This window comes from Schistocerca americana, chromosome 7, assembly GCF_021461395.2.
Source record: "Schistocerca americana isolate TAMUIC-IGC-003095 chromosome 7, iqSchAmer2.1, whole genome shotgun sequence".
Lineage (NCBI taxonomy): Eukaryota > Metazoa > Arthropoda > Insecta > Orthoptera > Acrididae > Schistocerca > Schistocerca americana.
Genome location: NC_060125.1, coordinates 64,357,467 through 64,379,446, shown reverse-complemented (window position 1 = coordinate 64,379,446; position 21,980 = coordinate 64,357,467). Strand labels below are relative to the sequence as shown.

The following is a 21,980-nucleotide window of genomic DNA, read 5'->3' as shown; positions in this document are numbered from 1 at the left end:
TAACCAACACGCAGCCATCATTGGCACCGAGGTAGAACCAGCTTTGATCAGAAAACACAACAGACCTGCCCTCCAGTGAGCTCTCGCCTGACACCAATGAAGCAAATGGTGATGGCTTGTGGTCAGTAGAATGCACGCTACACAGCCTCTGTCTCGGAGCTGTTCTTGAAGTAACCGATTTGTAACATCTCGTTGCGTTACAGTGTTGCTAACTGCTGCTCAAAGTGTTGCTGCAGATGCAGTATGGCCGGCCGGAGTGGCCGAGCGGTTCTAGGCTCTACAGTCTGGAACCGCGCGACCGCTACGGTCGCAGGTTCGAATCCTGCCTCGGGTATGGATGTGTGTGATGTCCTTAGGTTAGTTAGGTTTAAGTAGTTCTAAGTTCTAGGGGACTGATGCCCTCAGAAGTTAAGTCCTATAGTGCTCAGAGCCATTTGAACCATTTTTTTGCAGTATGATGCGGAAGAGTCGTACGCCGAACACTGTGGTCTTCCCTCTCAATAGTGCCACGTGGTCTTCCGGAGCCTGGTCTTCTTGCGACCGTACATTGTCGTGATCACCTCTGCCAGCCAGCGGTCATATACAGTGGCTACTTTCGTGCCAAGTCTGCCTGCAATATCTCAGAAGGAACATCCCGCTTCTCGTAGCCCTATTACATCACTTCGTTCAAATTCATTGAGACGCTGATAATGGCATCTTTGGCGTCTTAAAGCCATTCTCGTCCAACACCAACTCACCACGTCCAATCTCAAAGATGAATAACGCTCACGACCGTATTTAGAGCAAACGTGATTTGCATCCTCATAGTGGTGCTACTAGCGACGCTCTTATGCGACCCTGAATATATGTTATCTTTCAGATGTAGACACACGCCTACCAACTTTTGCACATCTCCTTCTTGGTGTTGTGATTTTCTTTTCCGCCAGTTACATAGAATGTCTGTATAAGATGTTTCAAATTCCAGGTTAAAATAAAGTTGAAGAGAAGCAATGTACGTCAAAAGATGCAAAGCAAGCAGAAGTCAAAAAGGCGCTGAAGGAAGAATCGGAAGGAATGTGGAATCGGTAATTTGACAGCAGAAGTATTCAAAATTTTGGGAAACAGGGATGGAAAGAAATAAACGGCATTTGTAATGAGATATACGACAAAAGGGAACGGTCTGATGACTTTCTCGCAACGACAATAATACCAGTTGACAGAAAGAGAAATACCACATTATGAGAACGACATACAACTATCAGCCTAATTTCTCGTGCAGCTAAAGCAGAACACTAATGGTGGCTGAGAGTATCCACTAAAAGGCTTTATGACAAGTTGAATAGATGGAATGGGGAGGAACAGTTCGGCTTTAGTAGAGGAAAAGGGACCACAGATGCTACTGGCCTGTTAAGAGTCACGGGAGTGAGATATATTGAGAAAGGTAGAGAAATGTGTGTTTTATTGATCTGGAGAAAGCTTTCGACAGAGGTCAACAGAACGAGCTAATGACAATTTTGAAAAGGAAAGAAGTGAATTGAAAGGATAACGACTGTTTCGGAATGCGTATTTACATCAGAAAGTAATTACTCACATCAGTTTCTAGTATAAGCATTTGCATAGTTTCGCGAAGCAAAGGCGACAGTACAAGAGTTTGTAACGGTAAGAAATTGTGTAATATGCAAATTTTTATTGATTGAGTTGACAAAACATTCATTTAAGCAGCGGGGATACATCTGATCATAGGAGTGCAGGGTACCTATCGGTGAAAGACATGGTTGGGGATCGGCGCTCGTGATGAAGGTGTCCATAAAAGTGAGGTATCTATTAACATGGAAGGTGGGAAGACGGTATCCACATATACGCGAAGGAAAAACCTTTGATGTTTAAATGAACTGAGTTGTCAGATCTGCACATTTATGTAGTTGAATAAATATTACATAAGTAACCTGGCCATATTTATCTGTTGCACAACGGGTAACAGTAGGACGTAAAATGGAAGTTTGCGGGGGAACACGTAAGCATGTGCTCTGGTAAAAATATCACGTTTATTAAAGAAAACTGAACAAACTAATGAGCTAAATACTAATAAATAGGTGATGGTTGCTGTCCTTCATAACACTCTCTGTTGAGTTATAAAATTTCATTTAAGATTGCATCTTGGAGAACCCAGCACGATTTACCATTAATTATTAATTATGGGAGGGCCAGATGAATCTTTCAATGGCGACATTCACGCACATATACACATGTAATAGATATTCAGAACAAATACAAGAATAAAAAAAAAAACTTCATCAGTATACACGTGGTTGGAAAACGGTCGTTCCTTTGGCTTGAGTGCACGAAGCAAGTGAACAAGAATTCATTGATAAGAATAAACTGTTAAGCGATGCACCATAGAAGAAATTCTGAAACAAATTTGGAAATTTTACCCCGAGAATCAGTAACTGTGACATGTAACAATTCTCGCAATCTGCGAACACGTGGTCGTCATAAACAAAAATTCTGCATAAAAGGCCGGCCGTAGTGGCCGAGCGGTTGTAGGCGCTACAGTCTGGAACCGCGCGACCGCTACGGTCGCAGGTTCGAATCCTGCCTCGGGCATGGATGTGTGTGATGTCCTTAGGTTAGTTAGGTTTAAGTAATTCTAAGTTCTAGGGGACTGATGCCCTCAGAAGTTAAGTCCCATAGTGCTCAGAGCCATTTGAACAATTTTCTGCATAAAATGAGTGACAAAATTCAGAATAGCTGATCAAATTGGACAGGATACATTACTGCGATTCACGATCTGCGAACGTAAGACTGTCAGATCCACGCTTAACACGTGCTGAAACAACACGGACATGTGGAAACTAGATTCCGAACTGAAATCGAAATTAGTGACGTTTCAGAAATCTTTTCAATTACACTATACTCGTGAGGTCACGAATGAACTAAACAAGATTGAACTGAGAAGATATATCACGAGTCCACATGTCTGAACAGAGGCAGAACAGAACAATGGCTTGCACGAGTGGCCAAGTGAAACTGGTTATAACATTCCGAAATTAACCAGAAAAATTTCGTATACCGCTCAACGAGCAGTGAGCGATGAGAGCAAGACGTTAATTTTGACTTAAGATGAAATCTACAAAAATAAGATAATGAATTAACTATGAATAGGCACGCTCACACTTGGTCGGTGTTCCCCATCTCGCGTCTCCCGGAACACTGCCGAGCAAACTCTTTTGGAACCGACGCGTTCCGTTCCTCCGGAAGTGCTCAGATTGCTCCCTATTGTGTGGTGACAACCTGTACAAGAGCTTCGTCCAAGGTGAACAGAAACCTTTGTGCTACCTGGTATGTGCTTGGTTACTCTGCTATTCTCGGCTATTCTGCCACACTAGCAAATGTTCAAATGGGTGTGAATTCCTAAGGGACGAAACTGCTGAGGTCATCGGTCCCTAGGCTTACACACTACGTAAACTAACTTATGCTAAGAACAACACACACATCCATGCCGAGGGAGGACTCGAACCTCCAGCGGGAGGGGCTGCGCAGTCCGTGGCATGGCGCCTCAAACCGCGTGGCCACTCCGCGCGGCTGCTATGACTTCTACTCCCACAGATCTAGATACTGAAATCTAACTTGTACAGTCTCATTCATGCTTTTCATTCATCAGGTGAGAGGAGAAAAAGATGTATATACTGAGATACTGCACATAGATTTATTGAATATGAGTGTAGGGCTCCGATAATTACCAAAAATCTTAGTAAAATGTGAGATGAAATAAAGGTGGCCACTATAGACACACTCAGTTGCTCAGTCTTTTTCTTATGTAGTTTACAGTTTGCTCCCAGAATTGAGGTGCTAGAGGTGCGTACATTAAGTTAATGTTAAACAAAAGATGATGAGGCTCATGTAGAGATTCTTCATGGGAAGTAGCAAACAACTGTCTTCTCACTCTAGTTGATTTGTATGCATTGTAAGTTTGAACTTGTTTGATTATGAATTTTATTCAGAGCACTGTACTTGCGTTGATTCACTGCAGTGACTGAGTTGGAAGCATTGAGTGTATCGTCTCAGACGTGTTGTGGGCTGTGCCAGTGAAACCTCAGTCTTTAAAAGTAATTTTAAGTTTGTCACAGGGGTAATACAGTAGATTCGCAGTTGTTTCCGATTCAATAAAGTTTCCCCTTCCTGGGACAATGAATTCACGGTGTTCTTATTTCAATTTCCAGGAGTGTAGATTCGCAGTTGTTTACCTCCTAAATTTTGATCACCTTTTCCGGTGGATATAGAAAAGTTCCCCGTCGCAATATTGTTTATAATTTAATCAATGGCGAATGGTCTGAATGAAGTAATCATCATCGTTTCTTGTTTAGCTAATCCATAAATATTATATAAATATGTGATTAAGGAGATATGGCACCATAAAAAACAAGATGAGTGAAAAACTAGTGCTTCATGCATGACTTTTAAATTTATTACTTCTGTGCTACTAACTCCACTCGCAATACATTTCGCTGGTAGCATCGAAATATGACGCTAAATGCTTCTACAAAATTATAGTACAGGAGATATGGTGTCATAAACACTGAGGAGCGCAAAAAACTTCCACATTCGGCATGACGTTTAAGTTAATTACTTCTTTGCTACTAACTCTATTAGCAACACATCAAGCAGACAGTACCAACATATGACGCTGAATGTTCCTACGAAATTATATCATTGTAGATCAGGAGATATGACATCATAAATAACGAGATACGTGAAAAAATGTCGTATGATACATAAAGTCTTAAGACATTTATTCTTTACTACTAAGACGCTCATGCAGTCGAGTCAACTGAAGGACATCCTTGACACCGGGCAGCGCTTTTGACAGCTTTTAACTGCGTAGCGCAAACGGCTGTAGGCGAAAACAATAGCCGTCTATTGAGCTATGATGAGACACAGCACAGTTGCGTTTACAAAATCGCATTGTAGACACGCGAAAGAGCTGCCCCTAGCGAACAAAGACTGTTCGTAATCACCTCACACCAAGTCTACTGCAGAAGTATATGTAAGGTTTCGTTTCTAACAGAAAATTGGCAAAATTAATATCGGAGCAATGCCGGGTTTGTCAGCTAGTATTCTAATAACCTCTTCTAGGATTCGCTGTTCTCGACATCAGTGCTGTACCCGAATTTGTCATTCAACTGACTTGGTAACGGACAGAAGCGTGGAAAAGATTTGTAACAAAATGAACTGAATTGGGCTGGCGGAATACTGTGTGCAAGTGCAAAATTGTCGTCGTCTTCCCAGAACTGAAAACGTTTAATGAAACGACACTAAAGCCGTATGTCGTGCACTTGCGAATTTGTTGGAATCGGAAACAACTGCGAATCTACACTCCTGGAAATTGAAATAAGAACACCGTGAATTCATTGTCCCAGGAAGGGGAAACTTTATTGACACATTCCTGGGGTCAGATACATCACATGATCACACTGACAGAACCACAGGCACATAGACACAGGCAACAGAGCATGCACAATGTCGGCACTAGTACAGTGTATATCCACATTTCGCAGCAATGCAGGCTGCTATTCTCCCATGGAGACGATCGTAGAGATGCTGGATGTAGTCCTGTGGAACGGCTTGCCATGCCATTTCCACCTGGCGCCTCAGTTGGACCACCGTTCGTGCTGGACGTGCAGACCGCGTGAGACGATTCCCGATTTACTCGCACTTCCGTTGGTCTCGAGGAAAGAGTCCATAGTTTTACCATTTATCGCATAACACCAATACTATAATCCGAACACTTGAGACGAATCAGAGGCTTAGTGCATTTAAATTTCATCTTTGATAACACCGAAGGGACGGTTAAACAGTTGTAGTTTAATACACTGACTAAGCACGTAACGGGATCGGAGACTGCAACCACGGACTGAATCTCAAATACCTAAGTAATTCTTACTTCGTAGCCCTCTGTATAAAAGTAGTCACGCGGACTTCAATATACTCATCAACTCACGTTTACGAATAGTTAGAAACAGCCCCTCTGAGCTCATAAGACAGACGTTGATGAGCTGTAACATTAGGACTGCCTGCTTTGTAACGTGTTGATCCATGTTTGTAACGCATAACGGCATCAGTTCGTCCTGGCAGGGAATGACAAGTCCTTTGTAGATTGCCGGAAGTTTGTAGCAACCTATGCCTGCGTGCAAATTACTCAGTTTCCACAAATTGTTGGCTGCTTTCGTTCACTGATGGCTTACTGCGATTTCCGTCTGCTACTTAACTGTAATCCATTTGGACCCTTTCCCGGTCATTGTTTCTATTCTGGTTGTCCTGCTGATTTTTTTTTTTTTTTTGTCTTCGCCGCTGATAAACTATTTTAATTCCGTTGCTTGACATCACAGGAAATTCAGCAAATTCCTGTATGCTGTTCTCTTTTGACACCCTACATACGATAACCCATCTTCGTAAGTTGACTTGACTCTCACTGAAAGTGTGAAATCCTCAGTTTCTGGTGTTGCTACGTCATTTGGTGACTTTCCCTATGACATTTAAGTACAATCTCGTTCTAGCAGAAGGAATAAAACATACAGATTGTAAGGGGTTCATTAGGGGTTCATTACTATTCGCTAGCGCACTTGAGCAGACGTAATTTCGATGGATTGCTCACGCGCTCCCTGCGATATAGAATGTCTATGCTACAATAGAATCGCAGGTCAGAGCAGTGTTGGCAGTAATTCGAGTTTAGTAGCTCGCAGAGAACAGTCGTGTTTCGTAGCTCGCACAGAGCACTTCTGGAGTTCGGACAGGGCAGTCCAGCGGTAGACTTGTGTTGGGCCGGTCGTGCAGAACGATGGCGGTGCTTGAGTGATGTGTTGTAAGGTAAAAGAAAAAAATATGTATTACTGCACTTTGCTGCCGCGCGCATATGTTAATTGCCACAACTGATTTAATCACAATTGTAATGTTAAAGTCCCATGTAATTCCTTGCAGAAATGTTTCAATAATAACTTTTGTTCTGAAGAGAACTTTTGCCAGTAATTTATCTGAGTTTAAAGATTCTACGAATTTTTCCTGTGCATACACATGTTGATTAAGCAAAAGAAAATCAGTTGTTTTCCTACAGCATAAAAATCTAGTGGCCAGCATTGCACTGAGCTGTGCCAAAAATTTCTTATAGGAGCATCATCATTGTGAGGCAAGAACTTTTCAGTTTATTCAGGATGATTTCACAGGGCCATGACGGAGCGCTGCTGACGCCAAAACTTATTAATCTCGATATGCAGTCAGTCTTTAATTTTAGGACACATTAAAACTTGAAATTTTATTATTGGAAAGAAATTTTTCTATTGGGAACTTAAACGAGATTTTTTTCTGTTGGGAAATTACACTAACTGTGAATATTATAAGTATTTTTCTGTTTTCAGGTTACAACATCCCAACAGAAAGAACTAAACGTACAAGACAGTTTCTGAGAAGTCAGTCATTGTTCTTTCAAAACACACGAGAACACACACTTAGATTTATGTATGAAAGTTGGATCTGGCGGGAGAAGAGCAGGGCTTTTAATGTAGTTTTGTATTAAGTTACTATTAGCGTGTATGAAGTAGAAGATTTTACGTTATTATGTAATACAGTACGCATACAGTCTAGACAAGATGTAGGCCTATACGAGGTTACAGTGCTTTTACGCTGTCATAGATTGGATTCCTCTCTCTGTACAATAGAAATGAGGTAAACAAATACAGGGCTTTGCTGAAAACTCTGCTACTATTAAATAACACTACAGCGATTCTAAAACGTAAATTTTCATGACCGGGAACGTCACACTTATCCTAATATTCCGGGTTGTTTTGCCGTAATAGCATGAATTTCTTGTTGGAACTCAACGTTTTCATCTGTTGACGTGTCAAATGTTAAGATGGTTACGAAAAAGTCGTAGTGATATTCAGGCTTCAACGAAATTCGAGGTTCGGTTTAGGATAGCGGCATTTTGGCAAATACAGTATGCTTTAACTACAGCGGAACGTGAACAGTTTAACAACATAGCGGTTCCGGAAACGCTTCCAAGCTTGGTCCGAAAGCCAATGATCATGCACTTTTGGACGTCGATGAATCGCTTCATTCCGGTATCATGACAACGGGTGTACTGTTTTCGTGTTCCCTGACACACTTTATGTACCCTACACTGCTAGTGCTTGCACCTGTCGTCTGTGAGTAGTTATTACACGTTGACCTTGAACATAGGAGGTGGTCGCATTGAAGTCATTGGACTGTGTAGGAACCGACAACAGCCATTTCGTTCTCGCTTCCCACGCCCGGGTTCCCGGGTTCGACTCCCGGCGGGGTCAGGGATTTTCTCTGCCTCGTGATGACTGGGTGTTGTGTGATGTCCTTAGGTTAGTTAGGTTTAAGTAGTTCTAAGTTCTAGGGGACTGATGGCCATAGATGTTAAGTCCCATAGTGCTCAGAGCCATTTGAACAGCCATTTCCACTGAAGTTTTCCAAACATGTGATGTCATGCCTCTCTACGGGAAAACACAGGAACGAAATTTTGCTGTATCCTCTGATGAACCATGGTGTATATCGCACCTTCGAAAAAGCAACAACCACCCTCTGCAGATGAGGGCGAAACATTGGATTTCAGCAAGAGTTCGTCTGATGACGACAAAATAGCCCGGAATATTTTAGTGAGAATACAGTTATTTGGTCCGCGTAATTGACTCCGTCGTTTGTTAAACTGCCTTAGTGGACAAACACAGTGCTCCTGAATAAAGGCTGTACTAAGGGAGGAACAGACCGTCGGCGAGCGGGGAGATGATCAGGTGGGACGTGGAGCAGGCTCCCGCGCTCTCGCCGCCGATGGTCACCTGGTCGGGGTCTCCACCAAAGGCAGCGATGTTCTGCTGCACCCAGCGCAGCGCCATCACGATGTCCTTCATGCCTGCGTTCCCGGGGACCACATCGTCGCCGGTGCTCAACAGACCTGCAGAAAACGGAAGCAAAAATAGCGGATTAAGTTAAAAAATGGTTCAAATGGCTCTGAGCACTATGGGACTGAACTTCTGCGGTCATCAGTCCCCTAGAACTTGGAACTACTTAAACCTAACTAACCTAAGGACATCACACACATCCATGCCCACACATCCATGCCCGAGGCAGGATTCGAACCTGCGACCGTCGTGGTCGCGCGGTTCCAGACAGAAGTGCCTAGAACCACTCGGCCACTTCGGCCGGCGCGGATTTAGTACAACTAGATCCAACTCACCATCTACTCTGCCTGACAAAAAAGGTGAACTAGCCAGAAGCAGAGGAAACTACCTGTAAATGAACCTTAACGTGTTCAGAGGTTACGTGATGTTATCTAAGTACTTAGAAAAAAATACCCAGATTTACAAAGAATTTGGCAGTGACCTTGTTTATCAGTATGATGTTGCACACCTTCTCGCCTGGATGGGTGCACTAATTGGATATAAAGGGAGACGTTGTACTCTGTCCTGAACCAGATGGCCCACAACTGTTGTAGCTGGTCCTTGATATCATGTATACAGATACTGGGACAGAGTTAACATCGCAGCAGGTCTCACACATATGCATACCTCGCTAGCCACGACAGTACCTAAGCACCACGGAGACAGTTCATAGAGACACGTGCCATGTGTGGACGAGCATTGTCTTGTTGAAAAATGGCACTACGATACTGTCGCACCAGAGATAACACTTGAGGAGGCAGGAGGTACATAGCATAACTGTTGTGCCCTCAGAGCCCCTCAGTCACTACTAGCCGTGATGAAGTCAAACTCGCAGGCACCGAATACCACATTTCCATGAGAAAGAACAACGTTGTTGTGGTCTTCAGTCCGAATCCTGGTTTGATGCAGCTCTCCATGCTACTCTATCGTGTGAAAGCCTCTTCATTTCCGAATAACTACTGCAATCTACAGACGTCTGAATCTCCTTTCTTTATTCATACCTTGGTCTTCCTCTACGAATTTTACCCTCCCCCCCCCCCCTCCTTGCAATGCTAAATTGGTTATCCCTTGATGTCTCACGATGTTTCCTGTCAACCGATTCCTTCATTTGATCAAGTTGTGCCATAGATTTTTTTATCTCACCAGTTCTGTTCAGGATTCCTCATTAGTTACATGATCAACCCATCTAATCTTCAGCATTATTCTCTAGCGTCACATTTTGAAAGCTTCTATTCTCTTTTTATCTAGGCCATTTATCGTCCACTTCCATATAGTGCTACTCGGCATACGAATACCTTCAGAAACGACTTCCTAACAGTTAATATATAATCGAAGTTAATAAACATCTCTTCTTCAGAAATGATTTTCTTGCCATTGCCAGTCTACTTTTATATCCTCTCTACTTCGGTCATCATCAGTTATTTTACTGCCCAAATAGTAAAACTCGTTTACCACTTAAGTGTCTCGTTTCCCAATCTGATTTCTTTAGCATCACATGATTTAATTCGACTACATTCCGTTATACTTGTTTTGCTTCTTTAATATTCATCTTATATCCTTCTTTCAAGGTACCGTTCATTCCGTTCAACTGCTCTTCCAAGTCCTTTGCTGTCTCTGACAGAATGACATTGTCATCAGAAAAGCTCAAAACTTTTGTTTCTTCTCGCGGAACTTTAATACCTTCTCCAAATATTTCTTTGGTTTCCTTTACTGCTTGTTCAATGTACATATTGAACAACATTGGGTATAGGCTACAACCCTGTCTCACTCCCTTTTCAATCACTGCCTCCCTTTCATGCCCCTCGACTCTTACTACAGCCACAACAACGTGTCTCCAAAACATTGGAAGAATGGGACCTTTCAACTGGTAGCCGCCACTATCGCCGACAGTGGTCATCTGACATAATGCAGAACTACAGTTCACTGCTAAATACAGGGCTATTACAAATTATTGAAGCGATTTCATAAATTGACTGTAGCTCCATTCATTGACATATGGTCACGACACCCTACAGGTACGTAGAAAAACTCATAAACTTTTGTTCGGCTGAAGCCGCACTTCAGGTTTCTGCCGCCAGAGGGCTCGAGAGCGCAGTGAGACAAAATGGCGACAGGAGCCGAGAAAGCGTATGTCGTGCTTGAAATGCACTCACATCAGTCAGTCATAACAGTGCAACGACACTTCAGGACGAAGTTCAACAAAAATCCACCAACTGCTAACTCCATTCGGCGATGGTATGCGCAGTTTTAAGCTTCTGGATGCTTCTGTAAGGGGAAATCAACGGGTCGGCCTGCAGTGAGCGAAGAAACGGTTGAACGCGTGCGGGCAAGTTTCACGCGTAGCCCGCGGAAATCGACGAATAAAGCAAGCAGGGAGCTAAACGTACCACAGCCGACGGTTTGGAAAATCTTACGGAAAAGGCTAAAGCAGAAGCCTTACCGTTTACAATTGCTACAAGACCTGACACCCGATGACAAAGTCAAACGCTTTGAATTTTCGGCGCGGTTGCAACAGCTCATGGAAGAGGATGCGTTCAGTGCGAAACTTGTTTTCAGTGATGAAGCAACATTTTTTCTTAATGGTGAAGTGAACAGACACAATGTGCGAATCTGGGCGGTAGAGAATCCTCACGCATTCATGCAGCAAATTCGCAGTTCACCAAAAGTTAACGTGTTTTGTGCAATCTCACGGTTTAAGGTTTACGGCCCCTTTTTCTTCTGCGAAAAAAACGTTACGGGACACGTGTATCTGGACATGCTGGAAAATTGGCTCATGCCACAACTGGAGACCGACAGCGCCGACTTCATCTTTCAACAGGATGGTGCTCCACCGCACTTCCATCATGATGTTCGGCATTTCTTAAACAGGAGATTGGAAAACCGATGGATCGGTCGTGGTGGAGATCATGATCAACAATTCATGTCATGACCTCCACGCTCTCCCGACTTCACCCCGTGCGATTTCTTTCTGTGGGATTATGTGAAAGATTCAGTGTTTAAACCTCCTCTACCAAGAAACGTGCCAGAACTGCGAGCTCGCATCAACGATGCTTTCGAACTCATTGATCGGGACATGCTGCGCCGAGTGTGGGAGGAACTTGATTATCGGCTTGATGTCTGCTGAATCACTAAAGGAGCACGTATCGAACATTTGTGAATGCCTAAAAATACTTTTTGAGTTTTTGTATGTGTGTGCAAAGCATTGTGAAAATATTTCAAATAATAAAGTTATTGTAGAGCTGTGAAATCGCTTCAATCATTTGTAATAACCCTGTACAATGCTACGTGATTCAACAGCGGTTCAAGCTTCCTAACGAAGGCATCACTCCAAAAGCAGCCGACTGTGTTGTGGTTTTAATGGCAACCTACGCATGGGACAATAATTCCTTATTCCGATTGCAGCAATTCTCTAACAAACATTGCGGTAAGACACAGAGCATTACAACTCGGATAGCCGGCACGGATTTGAAACTTTAAGATGTTCTCAGTGTGCAACGTGGCGATCCTCCTTTGTGGTGGTCAGACGTAGTCGATTGGAACGTTGACGACATGTATCAAATGGTTCAAATGGCTCTATGGGACTTAATATCTGAGGTCAACATTCCCCTAGAACTTACAACTACTTAAACCTAACTAACCTAAGGACATAGCACACATCCATGCCCGAGGCAGGATTCGAACCTGCGACTGTAGTGGTCGCGCGGTTCCAGACAGAAGCGCCTAGAACCGCACGGCCACTCCGGCCGGCGATATTATAACGATTGTTTTTAGCGACTGAGAACGGAACACTAAAAAGTAAGTAAACAGTTTAGTGTTTGAAAAGTAATCGTCGTGGCTGCTAATACATTCGTATTCGTGAAGATAGTAACTTTCGAAATAACATATACCAATGAGGACCATGCAGCTTCTCTAGAAGGAAATGATAATTAATCGAAGCCCTCAGATGCCAACAGGTGTTGTTGATATACCTCAATGGGGACAACGGAAAATGTGTGCCCCGACCGTGACTAGAACACGGGATCTCCTGCTTACATGGCAGACGCTCCATCCATCTGAGCCACCGAGGTCACAGAGGATAGCGCGACAGCACGGACTTATCCCTAGCACGCTTCTCGTGAGACCCACATTCCCAACTTTCTACAACCTACATTCGTAATGTGCCTAAAGGATAGTTAAAGGGTACCCTTTAACTATATGAAGATAGTAACTGTTCGGAAAGAACAGATACCAATGACGACCATGCAACTTTTCTAGAAAGAAATGATAATTAATCGAAGCCCTCAGCTGCCAACAGGTGTTGTTGATATACCTCAAGTGGACAGCTGGGAATGTGGGTCTTACGGGAAGCGTGCTAGGGATAAGTCCCTGCAGTCTGGGTCTTACGGGAAGCGTGCTAGGGATAAGTCCCTGCAGTCGCGCCACTCTCTGTGCCGTCCGTGGGTCAGATGGATAGAGCGTCTGTCCTGTAAGCAGGAGATCCCGGGTTCGAGTCACGGTTGGGGCACACATTTTGAGCTGCCCCATTGAGGTATATCAATAACACCTGTTGGCAGCTGAGGGTTTCGATTAATTCTCATATTCGTATTCATTCCACTCTGAGACAAGGCGGCCAAAGTCTTCATGGACAAATGTTTGCGGTTGCCTACGGAAACATGATTTTACACAGGCGTGCACCTGTTTGTCTGAAGCAGACCGACGGCCACGAATGTCTTCCTTTATGGTTCCAAAAATATGGGACGAGATCGGAACTGTGCTGAGGATGCGTAAGGGCCAACCAGCGAAACTTCCCCAGCGCAGTCGAAACAATCTGTGTAATATGTGAGCAGGCCCCTTTCTAAATTTCGTCTTCGTTTCCTTTGTTGCTTACCCAATGTCCATATTGAATAATATCGGAGACGTGCTACCAACCCGCTTTACCCTCTTCTCGACCATTGTTTCCCTTTCATGTCCTTCACCCTTCTGTAACTGCAGTCTGGCTTAAGTACTAGCTGCAAATACACTTTCGTTCCCTGCATTCTCCCTTCCACCTACCAAATGTCCAAGAATGTTTTCCACTCGGGACAGTCAGAAGCTTTCTCTAAGTCTGAAAATGCTATTAACGTAGGTCTGCCTCTCTTTAACCTACCATCTGGTCGTGGGGTCAGTATCGCCTTTCGTGTGACAGTATTTCTCCAAAACCCAAACAGATATTCCCCGAGGTCGGTACTAGCAGTATTTTTTTTCCAATCGTCCGCAAATATTTTGTGTCAATATTTTGTAACCATGAGTTATTAACTGTCATCTACTGTCTTCCTTGGAGCTGGGATTATCGAACTGTTCTTGAAGTTCGAGGTATTTTTCCAGGCTCATATATCTTTCACACTGGATGGAATACTTTTGTCGTGGCTGGCACTTCAATATATACGCAGTATAAGTACACTATTGGCCATTAAAATTGCTACACCAAGACGAAATGCAGATGATGAACGGGTATTCATTGGACAAATATATTATACTACAACTGACATGTGATTACATTTCCACGCAATTTGGGTGCACAGATCCTGAGAAATCAGTACCCAGAACAACCACCTCAGGCCGTAATAACGGCCTTGATACGCCTGGGCATTCAGTCAAACATAGCTTGGATGGCGTGTACAGCTACAGTTGCCCATGCAGCTTCAACACGATGCCACACTTCATGAAGAGTAGTGACTGGCGTATTGTGACGAGCAAGTTGCTCAGCCACCATTGACCAGACGTTTTCAGTTGGTGAGTGATCTGAAGAATGTGCTGGCCAGGGCAGTAGTCTAACATTTTCTATATCCAGAAAGGCCCGTACAGCACCTGCAACATGCGGTCGTGCATTATCCTGCAGAAATGTAGGGTTTCACAGGGATCGAATGAAGGGCAGAGCCACGGGTCGTAACACATTTGAAATGTAACGTCCACTGTTCAAAGTGCCGTCAGTGCGAACAAGAGGTGACCGAGACGTGTAACCAATGGCACCCCATACCATCACGCCGCGTGATACCCCAGTATGGCGATAACGAATACACGCTTCCAATGTGCGTTCACTGCGATGTCGCCAAACACGGATGCGACCGTCATGATGCTGTAAACAGAACCTGGATTCAGCCGAAAAAATGACGTATTGCCATTCGTTTACCAGGTTCGTCGTTGAGTACACCATCGCAGACGCTCCTGTTTGTGATGCAGCGTCAAGGGTAACCGCAGACATGGTCTCCGAGCTGATAGTCCCTGTTGCTGCAAACGTCGTCCAACTGTTCATGTAGATGGTTGTTGTCTTGCAAACGTCCCAATCTGTTGACTCAGGGTTCGAGACGTGGCTGCACGATCCGTTACAGCCATGCGGATAAGATGGCTGTCATCTCGACTGCTAATTTTACGAGGCCGTTGGGATGCAGAACTGCGTTCCGTAATTACTGTAATTGTAATTACTGACAAGCCATTTTCTCGTTCAAGGTCACCCGCCAAGATGGCGGCGCACACAGCCATACAATACCCACCCACCTCCACAGGGGTCGTAACCCCTGCAACCCACCGATTCCATATTCTGCTAACAGTCATTGGATCTCGACCAACGCGAGCAGCAATGTCGCGATACGATAATCCGCAATCGCGCTAGGGTACAATCCGACCTTTATCAAAGTGCGAAACGTGATGGTACGCATTTCTCCTCGTTACACGAGGCATCACAACAACGTTTCATCAGGCAACGCCGGTCAACTGTTGTTTGTGTATGAGAAATCGGTTGGAAACTTTCCTCATGTCAGCACGTCGTAGGTGTCGCCCCGGTGCCAACCTTGTGTGAATGCTCTGAAAAGCTAATCATTTGCATATCACAGCATCTTCTTCCTGTCGGTTAAATTTGGCGTCTGTAGCACGTCATCTTCGTGGTGTATCAATTTTAATGGCCAGTAGTGTAAAATTTCGCCGTTTGTAATCGTTCCCGTTGTCTCCACTTTAATGCCCATCACTGTAGTTATCCTAGTATTAGACGAGAAAATTGTTATTATAAGAGAAAATTTAAATGTTTAGCCGGCCGGTGTGGTTGAGTGGTTCTAGTCGCTTCAGTCTGGAACTGCGCGACCGCTACCGTCGCGGGTTCGAATCCTGCCTCGAGCATAGATGTGTGTGATGTCCTTAGGTTAGTTAGGTTTAAGTAGTTCTAAGTTCTAGGGGACTGATGACCTCAGCAGTTAAGTCCCATAGTGCTCAGAGTCATATGCTTCCATAAAGTGTCTACTTCGCCTACGAACTCAGAGACAACGTGAAGTATATATAGGGTGTAAGCGATTATTGTTTACAACGTAGCATAGCTATTTAGTGGAAGTCGAAAAGAAGAATTTTATACAAGACACTTGTGGTCTATTAAGTTGGGAAACAACCACCAACAGGTTTACAAGACTACATGAGATATAGCCTATGCGCGTCGCGTGAGATTTTCATGTTCTATTCTCCAGCTCTCTACACATTGTCATCGATTGTCTCGAAATTGTTGCTTGCATTGCCTTGTAATTACTTCACTGCCTAATTATTGCATGTTTGTCTGTTTGTTGTATCTGTTCGTAACGGGCAACACATCGTCCGTAATTGGCAAGCAGTCTGTACTCGGGGCCGATTTTCCGTGCGCCACCCTATATTATTTCCTGCGATCAGCCACACAAGGCTACAGTTGGCTAAACGAGAGGTTCTGCAGAATCACAAAAATTACTTCTAAAAGTGTGTAGGAATTTCGTAATGACAAAAAACTCTATACTGCAGGGGGGAGCAAGTGCCCCCTCTTCGTGCCCTCCAGCCTTCAGTCACCCACACTACTAGTTTTCAGTTTTTCATAAGAACCATATACCAAGCACAAATGAACGGTGAACGAGTAAAAATGAATGGTTCCCAAAAAAGAACGATCAGCAGTGAACTAGTTCCCAAGGATGAACGAGTTTGCCCATCTCTACTGCTCACCCAAGGCGCCGACCCGCTGCTGCAGCGACACCACGATGACGCCCTCCTCGATGAAGAAGTCTGGGCCGTTGAAGGACGAGGCTCCGTTGGTGAAGCCGCCGCCGGGGATCCAGGCGAGCACGGGCAGCGGCCCCGACGCGTTCATCGGCACGTGCACGTTCAGGTAGAGGCAGTCCTCGGAGCCCGCGTGGTAGACGCCGCTCACCGGCTGCATGCACATTTCGCTCTGCTCCAAGGCGTCACGCACCCCCTCCCAACTTGCGGCTGGCTGTGGCGCCTGCCGGAGAGAAACAGCGCACTGCAGTACATCAGGCTGATCGAGAAACAGGGCGCAAGCAGGACACACTATTGCGAGGACGTCGAATTAAGGGGAGGTTTACTATCTTTAGCCCGAAAAAAGCATGTTCTTTGAGAATTTTTTTCTCGGGATGTGTTATAGATATCAATGTGAAATTTGGTCAAAATGTTTATTGATATTTCCTCTACAAACTGGAATTATTTAGACCGGAAATGTCGAAGAACAAAGGCGGAAGTCCCGTCGGAACGAAACAAAATTTCGATGTAGACCTCCACGCGCGGTATGTCACAGGTCAGCCGGCTCGTCTGAAATCAAAATTGAGTCGACGTTGGCGAAGTACAGGGTGGCGCACGAAATGTGTTACCAATTGTTTCTTTCACAATTTACGACGCACATCAGATATCCCGCTGGGATCTCTACAGCAGTACCAACAGGGCTTGGAAAAACAAATGAGTTACGAAATGTGTAATTCACGTTACTGCCGCTAGGAAGCTAGTAAGCAGCAATGGCTGACAATGGAAGACTGACGACACAACAACGATCGGCAATTGTGTTACTTTTTCATGAAACGAAAAGCATTGTTGTTTTCGACAACAGTTTAACACACGATGGGTCCCTTGCAAGAAGACCACCCACAGGTTGTACGGTAAATTTGTACAGAAAGGAACAGTCTTGGAAGCGAAGCGACCTCTGCTTAAGCCTGTTTGTTCACCGGATAATATTGAAGCGGTACGAGTTGCTGTACAGAGAAGTCCCGGGAAATCGTGTAGAAAGGCAGCAGTGCAACTGGGAATATCCAGACTCTCCGTACAACGCATTCTTAAAAGTGACCTCCATATGTATCCATACAAGATGACCTGTGCACAGAAGCACACTGAAGATCACAAGCAGCAGTGACTACTGTTTGCTCAATGGGCGGAGGATAGGGAATAAACTCTCAACAACTTTTGGTTTTCAGACGAGGCGCATTTTCATTTAGACGGTGTGGTTAACAAACAGAATGTACGCTTTTGGGCCACTGAAAACCCACAAGTTCTTCATGAACGACAACATTATGCTCCGAGGATTACAGCATGGGCAGCAATTTCCAGTCACGGACTTATTGGACCCTTTTTCTTTGAAGAAACTGTGAACAGCGAACGTTATTTGAGCATGCTTCGCAATAGCTTCATTCCACAGCTTCTTGCTACTGCCTTGCCCTTCTATACGCAGTGGGTCATGCAAGATGGAGCAAGGCCACATACTGCAAACATTGTGTCGGAGTTTTTACACGAGCATTTCGACATGCGGATCATTTCACTCAGGTTTCCAGGTCGCTTCAATGACGGACAAAATTGGCCCCCCAATAGTCCAGACCTCAATCCATGAGGCTTTTTTCTTTGGGGGTACCTAAAGGAAAAAATTTCCCCGAAACGTCCACGTGATTTAATGGAGCTCAGAAGACTTATTCTTCAAGATTGCAGTGAAATTACGGAAGACACATACCGTAGGGTAATCACTAACTTCAGTGTTCGTTTGAAGGAAGTTAGGAAACTAAATGGTGGACATATTGAGCATGTGCTGAGTTAGAACAAATCTCCATGGACGGCTCTTTATTGTACTATATGTTCCTTTCTGATTGTATTGACAATAAAGTTTATATTCAAAAACAAAATGGTAACACATTTCGTGCGCTACCCTGTATATAAGATTCTTTAGGAGCTGTACCTCGCTTACGTTATTTGGACCATAGGAAACAAAATGGCAGCCATTTGAAAAAATAGGGTTTTTTTCGTCGATTTTTCGACTTCGTCGGCCAAGTAAAAATATTTATAGTTGATGGATCGGAATAAAAGTGGTACAACCCCTAGACAATTTAGTTAGCTTCGTCGGAAACAAAGAATCATGCCAATCGGTTCAGTAGATTTGAAGTTACCATACCGCGCGATAAAAAAAAAAAAAAAAAGCCATTTAGAGAAAAACGCGTTTGAAGTTTTGACTACATATAAATGCAATATTATGCAACTTACGTTCCGTCTGTTATTCCGGGTCCATAAACTAGCCCTTCCTCTTCCTCAAAGGGCGTTCTCCTCGATCTGGACCATCCTGCGCTGCTCCAGAGCCGCTCGTACGGCCGGTGACAAGCAGTTTTCAGCAGCTTGAATCCGGTGGGCGTCCGAATGCTTGGCGAACTGCGTCGAATAGAGTCCCAGGGTGACGACCATCTTTGTCATGGTCTTCAGAATTGCTGAATATCCTTCGTTGAAAGTCGCAATCTCCACAGTCTTCGCAGCAGAATGCAAATGCTTGGGGGCTAACTTCCAAACACATGCGTTCCAACTTTCATTTGAATTTTGTGTGTTTCCTCCCAAGCACCGGAACAATAACTCGTCCTCGGAAAGAAAAGAACTGATACGTGATAAGGGCCAATTTCAGGCAGGTGCATTTGTTTGTTCAACGGCGCACAACAAACATTTTCGTTCCGTATTCGGAAAAACCGTTTCAGGGGTGGATTCCAAATACTCTTATGGACCCAAAAATGCAATTTAAGATAAATTGATTTTTTTAACCAAAAGACAGTAAACCTCCATTTAAACACCTTTCAGCCGTCCAGTTTCCAAACTTATTTTATTTGGCTACCAGTTTCGGTGATTTACACCCTCTTCATGCCCCTTGACCGACGTATAGGAAGATTCCACCTCGGTTGCGATAAAAACAGGGGCCAGCAATACTGGTATTAGTAGAGTTCTGCTTGCTAAAGCGATACCTTCAACTATCATCTGCCGACTGTTAGATACAACCAGTCGGCATATTTACTGGGTAATTACTCCTAGACTGTTTCCAGCAATTTGCCATCAATAGTGTAGTTTGCAGTAGTGGATTTCTTTTCCTATGTATGCGCAATATGTCACATTTATGAACGTTCTGTGTCTACTGCCGCAGCCTGTACCATTCATCAATCCTCTGCAGGTTATTCTGCAAATCGAAACTGTCTCCTGGCGTTGCTACTTTTTGATAGACGCCCTATCATCTGCGAGTAGTCTTAAAGAGCTTCTGACGCTTTCTGCTAGTTCATTTATATACGTCGTAAGGGTCCTATCACATTTCCTTGTGGTACCCCGGAAAATGCCTTTACATCTGTCGACTTTGTTGCATTAAGTGCGACGTGTTGAGTTCTATCCGTAAGGAAACCTTGAGTCTAGTACCAAATCTAGTCTGATACTCGATAAGCTCGGATTTTTGTCCCTAAACGGCTGTGCAGGAAGGTGTCAAATGCCTCCCTATAGTCAAGGAACACGGCAACAACCTGAGCGCCTTTGTCTGCGGCGCTGCACATCTCGTGGAGGAATGGAACGTGCTGGGTTTCGCCGCGCGGGATTAGCCGAGCGGTCTGGGGCGCTGCAGTCTTGGACTGTGCGGATAGTCCCGGCCGAGATTCGAGTCCTCCCTCGGGTATGGGTGTGTGTGTTTGTCCTTAGGATAATTTAGGTTAAGTAGTGTGTAAGCTTAGGGACTGATGATCTTAGCAGTTAAGTCCCATAAGATTTCACACACATTTGAACATTTTTTTGCTGGGTTTCGAAACATCTCTGTTTGCGGAATGTATGTTGATTTTTATGCGGATTTCCGTTCTCCAAAAATTTCATAAATCTTAAGCATAAAATATGCTCCATAATTCTACAACACATTGACGTCAACAGTATAAGCTTATAATTACGTGCATTTGTCCTACAGCCTTGTTTGACAACAGGAATGACCTGCGCTTTCTCCCAGTCGCTAGGTACCCTTCGTTGCTCCAGCGATCTACGATAAACCTCTGCTAGAAGGGAAGCAAATTCTTAAGCATAAACTTTCTAGCATCCTGTAGGTGTCACATCTGGCCTTACCACTATCAATGTATTCTAGTCGCTTTTCTATACAGCTATCGCTTCTTTCAATATCTGCCATTTCGGCGTTCGTACGATAATTAAAATTATGTACCATACTACCATCTTCCGCTGTGAAAGAATTTCTGAGGACCGAATTCGGTATTTCGGCCTTTTCTCTGTTAGCTTTCGTTTCGGTGCCAGTCTGGTCACTGAGTGAATGATTTGAGGATTTCGAATCACTTACTGATTTTACGCAAGACAATAACCTCTTGGGGTTTCTGAGCAATTGACTGACAAAATTTTACTTTCAAAGTCTCATTGCTCTCCATGTGCTCGTTTTCACTTCGTTCAGCTTTTGTTTGTCAGATAGGTTCTGACTTCTCTTAAATATGTGATGAGGCTCTCTTTGTTCATGCAGCATTTTACTAACACAGCTATGGAGCCAAGGTGGGTCTCCCATCTCTTAAGACGTTGCTCGGAACATACTAGTCTAAGGCATATTGAACGACACTTCGAATTTTTTCAATTCTTAATCCACATCTTCGTCCCCGGCAATGAATATTTGATGCCGACTTCTCAAATTCTCTGCAATTTGTAGTCTCAAATTCTCTGCAATTTGTATCCTGTCACTCTTGCTAAGCAAAAATATTTTCCTGTCTTTCTTCATATGTCTTGTAACACCCGTAATCATAGTTGCTATCACAGCTTTATGATCACTGATACCTTCGTCGACGTTCACTGATTCGGTAAGCTCAAGTCTGTTTGTTGCTGGCAAGGTATAAGACGTTACCTTAACGAGTTGGTGTTCTAACTGTCTGCTCGAAGTAATTTTCGAACACCACATTCGTAATAATTTCACACAAATCCTTGTCTCTGGCACCAGTTTTGATTATATGACTCTCACAGCCTACACCTGGCAAATTGATGTCACTCCCAATT

At 44.0% G+C, this 21,980-nt stretch overlaps 1 protein-coding gene across 1 annotated transcript in view; it reads right to left on the bottom strand.

Annotated features, from left to right (window-relative positions):
* LOC124622598 (carboxylesterase 4A-like) overlaps window positions 1–21,980 on the bottom strand; it is a 140,650-nt gene that overhangs the window by 82,891 nt on the left and 35,779 nt on the right. Inside the window, exons 3-4 of the mRNA XM_047148351.1 lie at window positions 16,896–17,172; window positions 8,762–8,947 (exon numbers count right to left, since the gene is read on the bottom strand). Of these exons, the coding sequence (XP_047004307.1) occupies window positions 8,762–8,947; window positions 16,896–17,172 (463 nt within the window). The remainder of the gene's footprint in view (window positions 1–8,761; window positions 8,948–16,895; window positions 17,173–21,980) is intronic.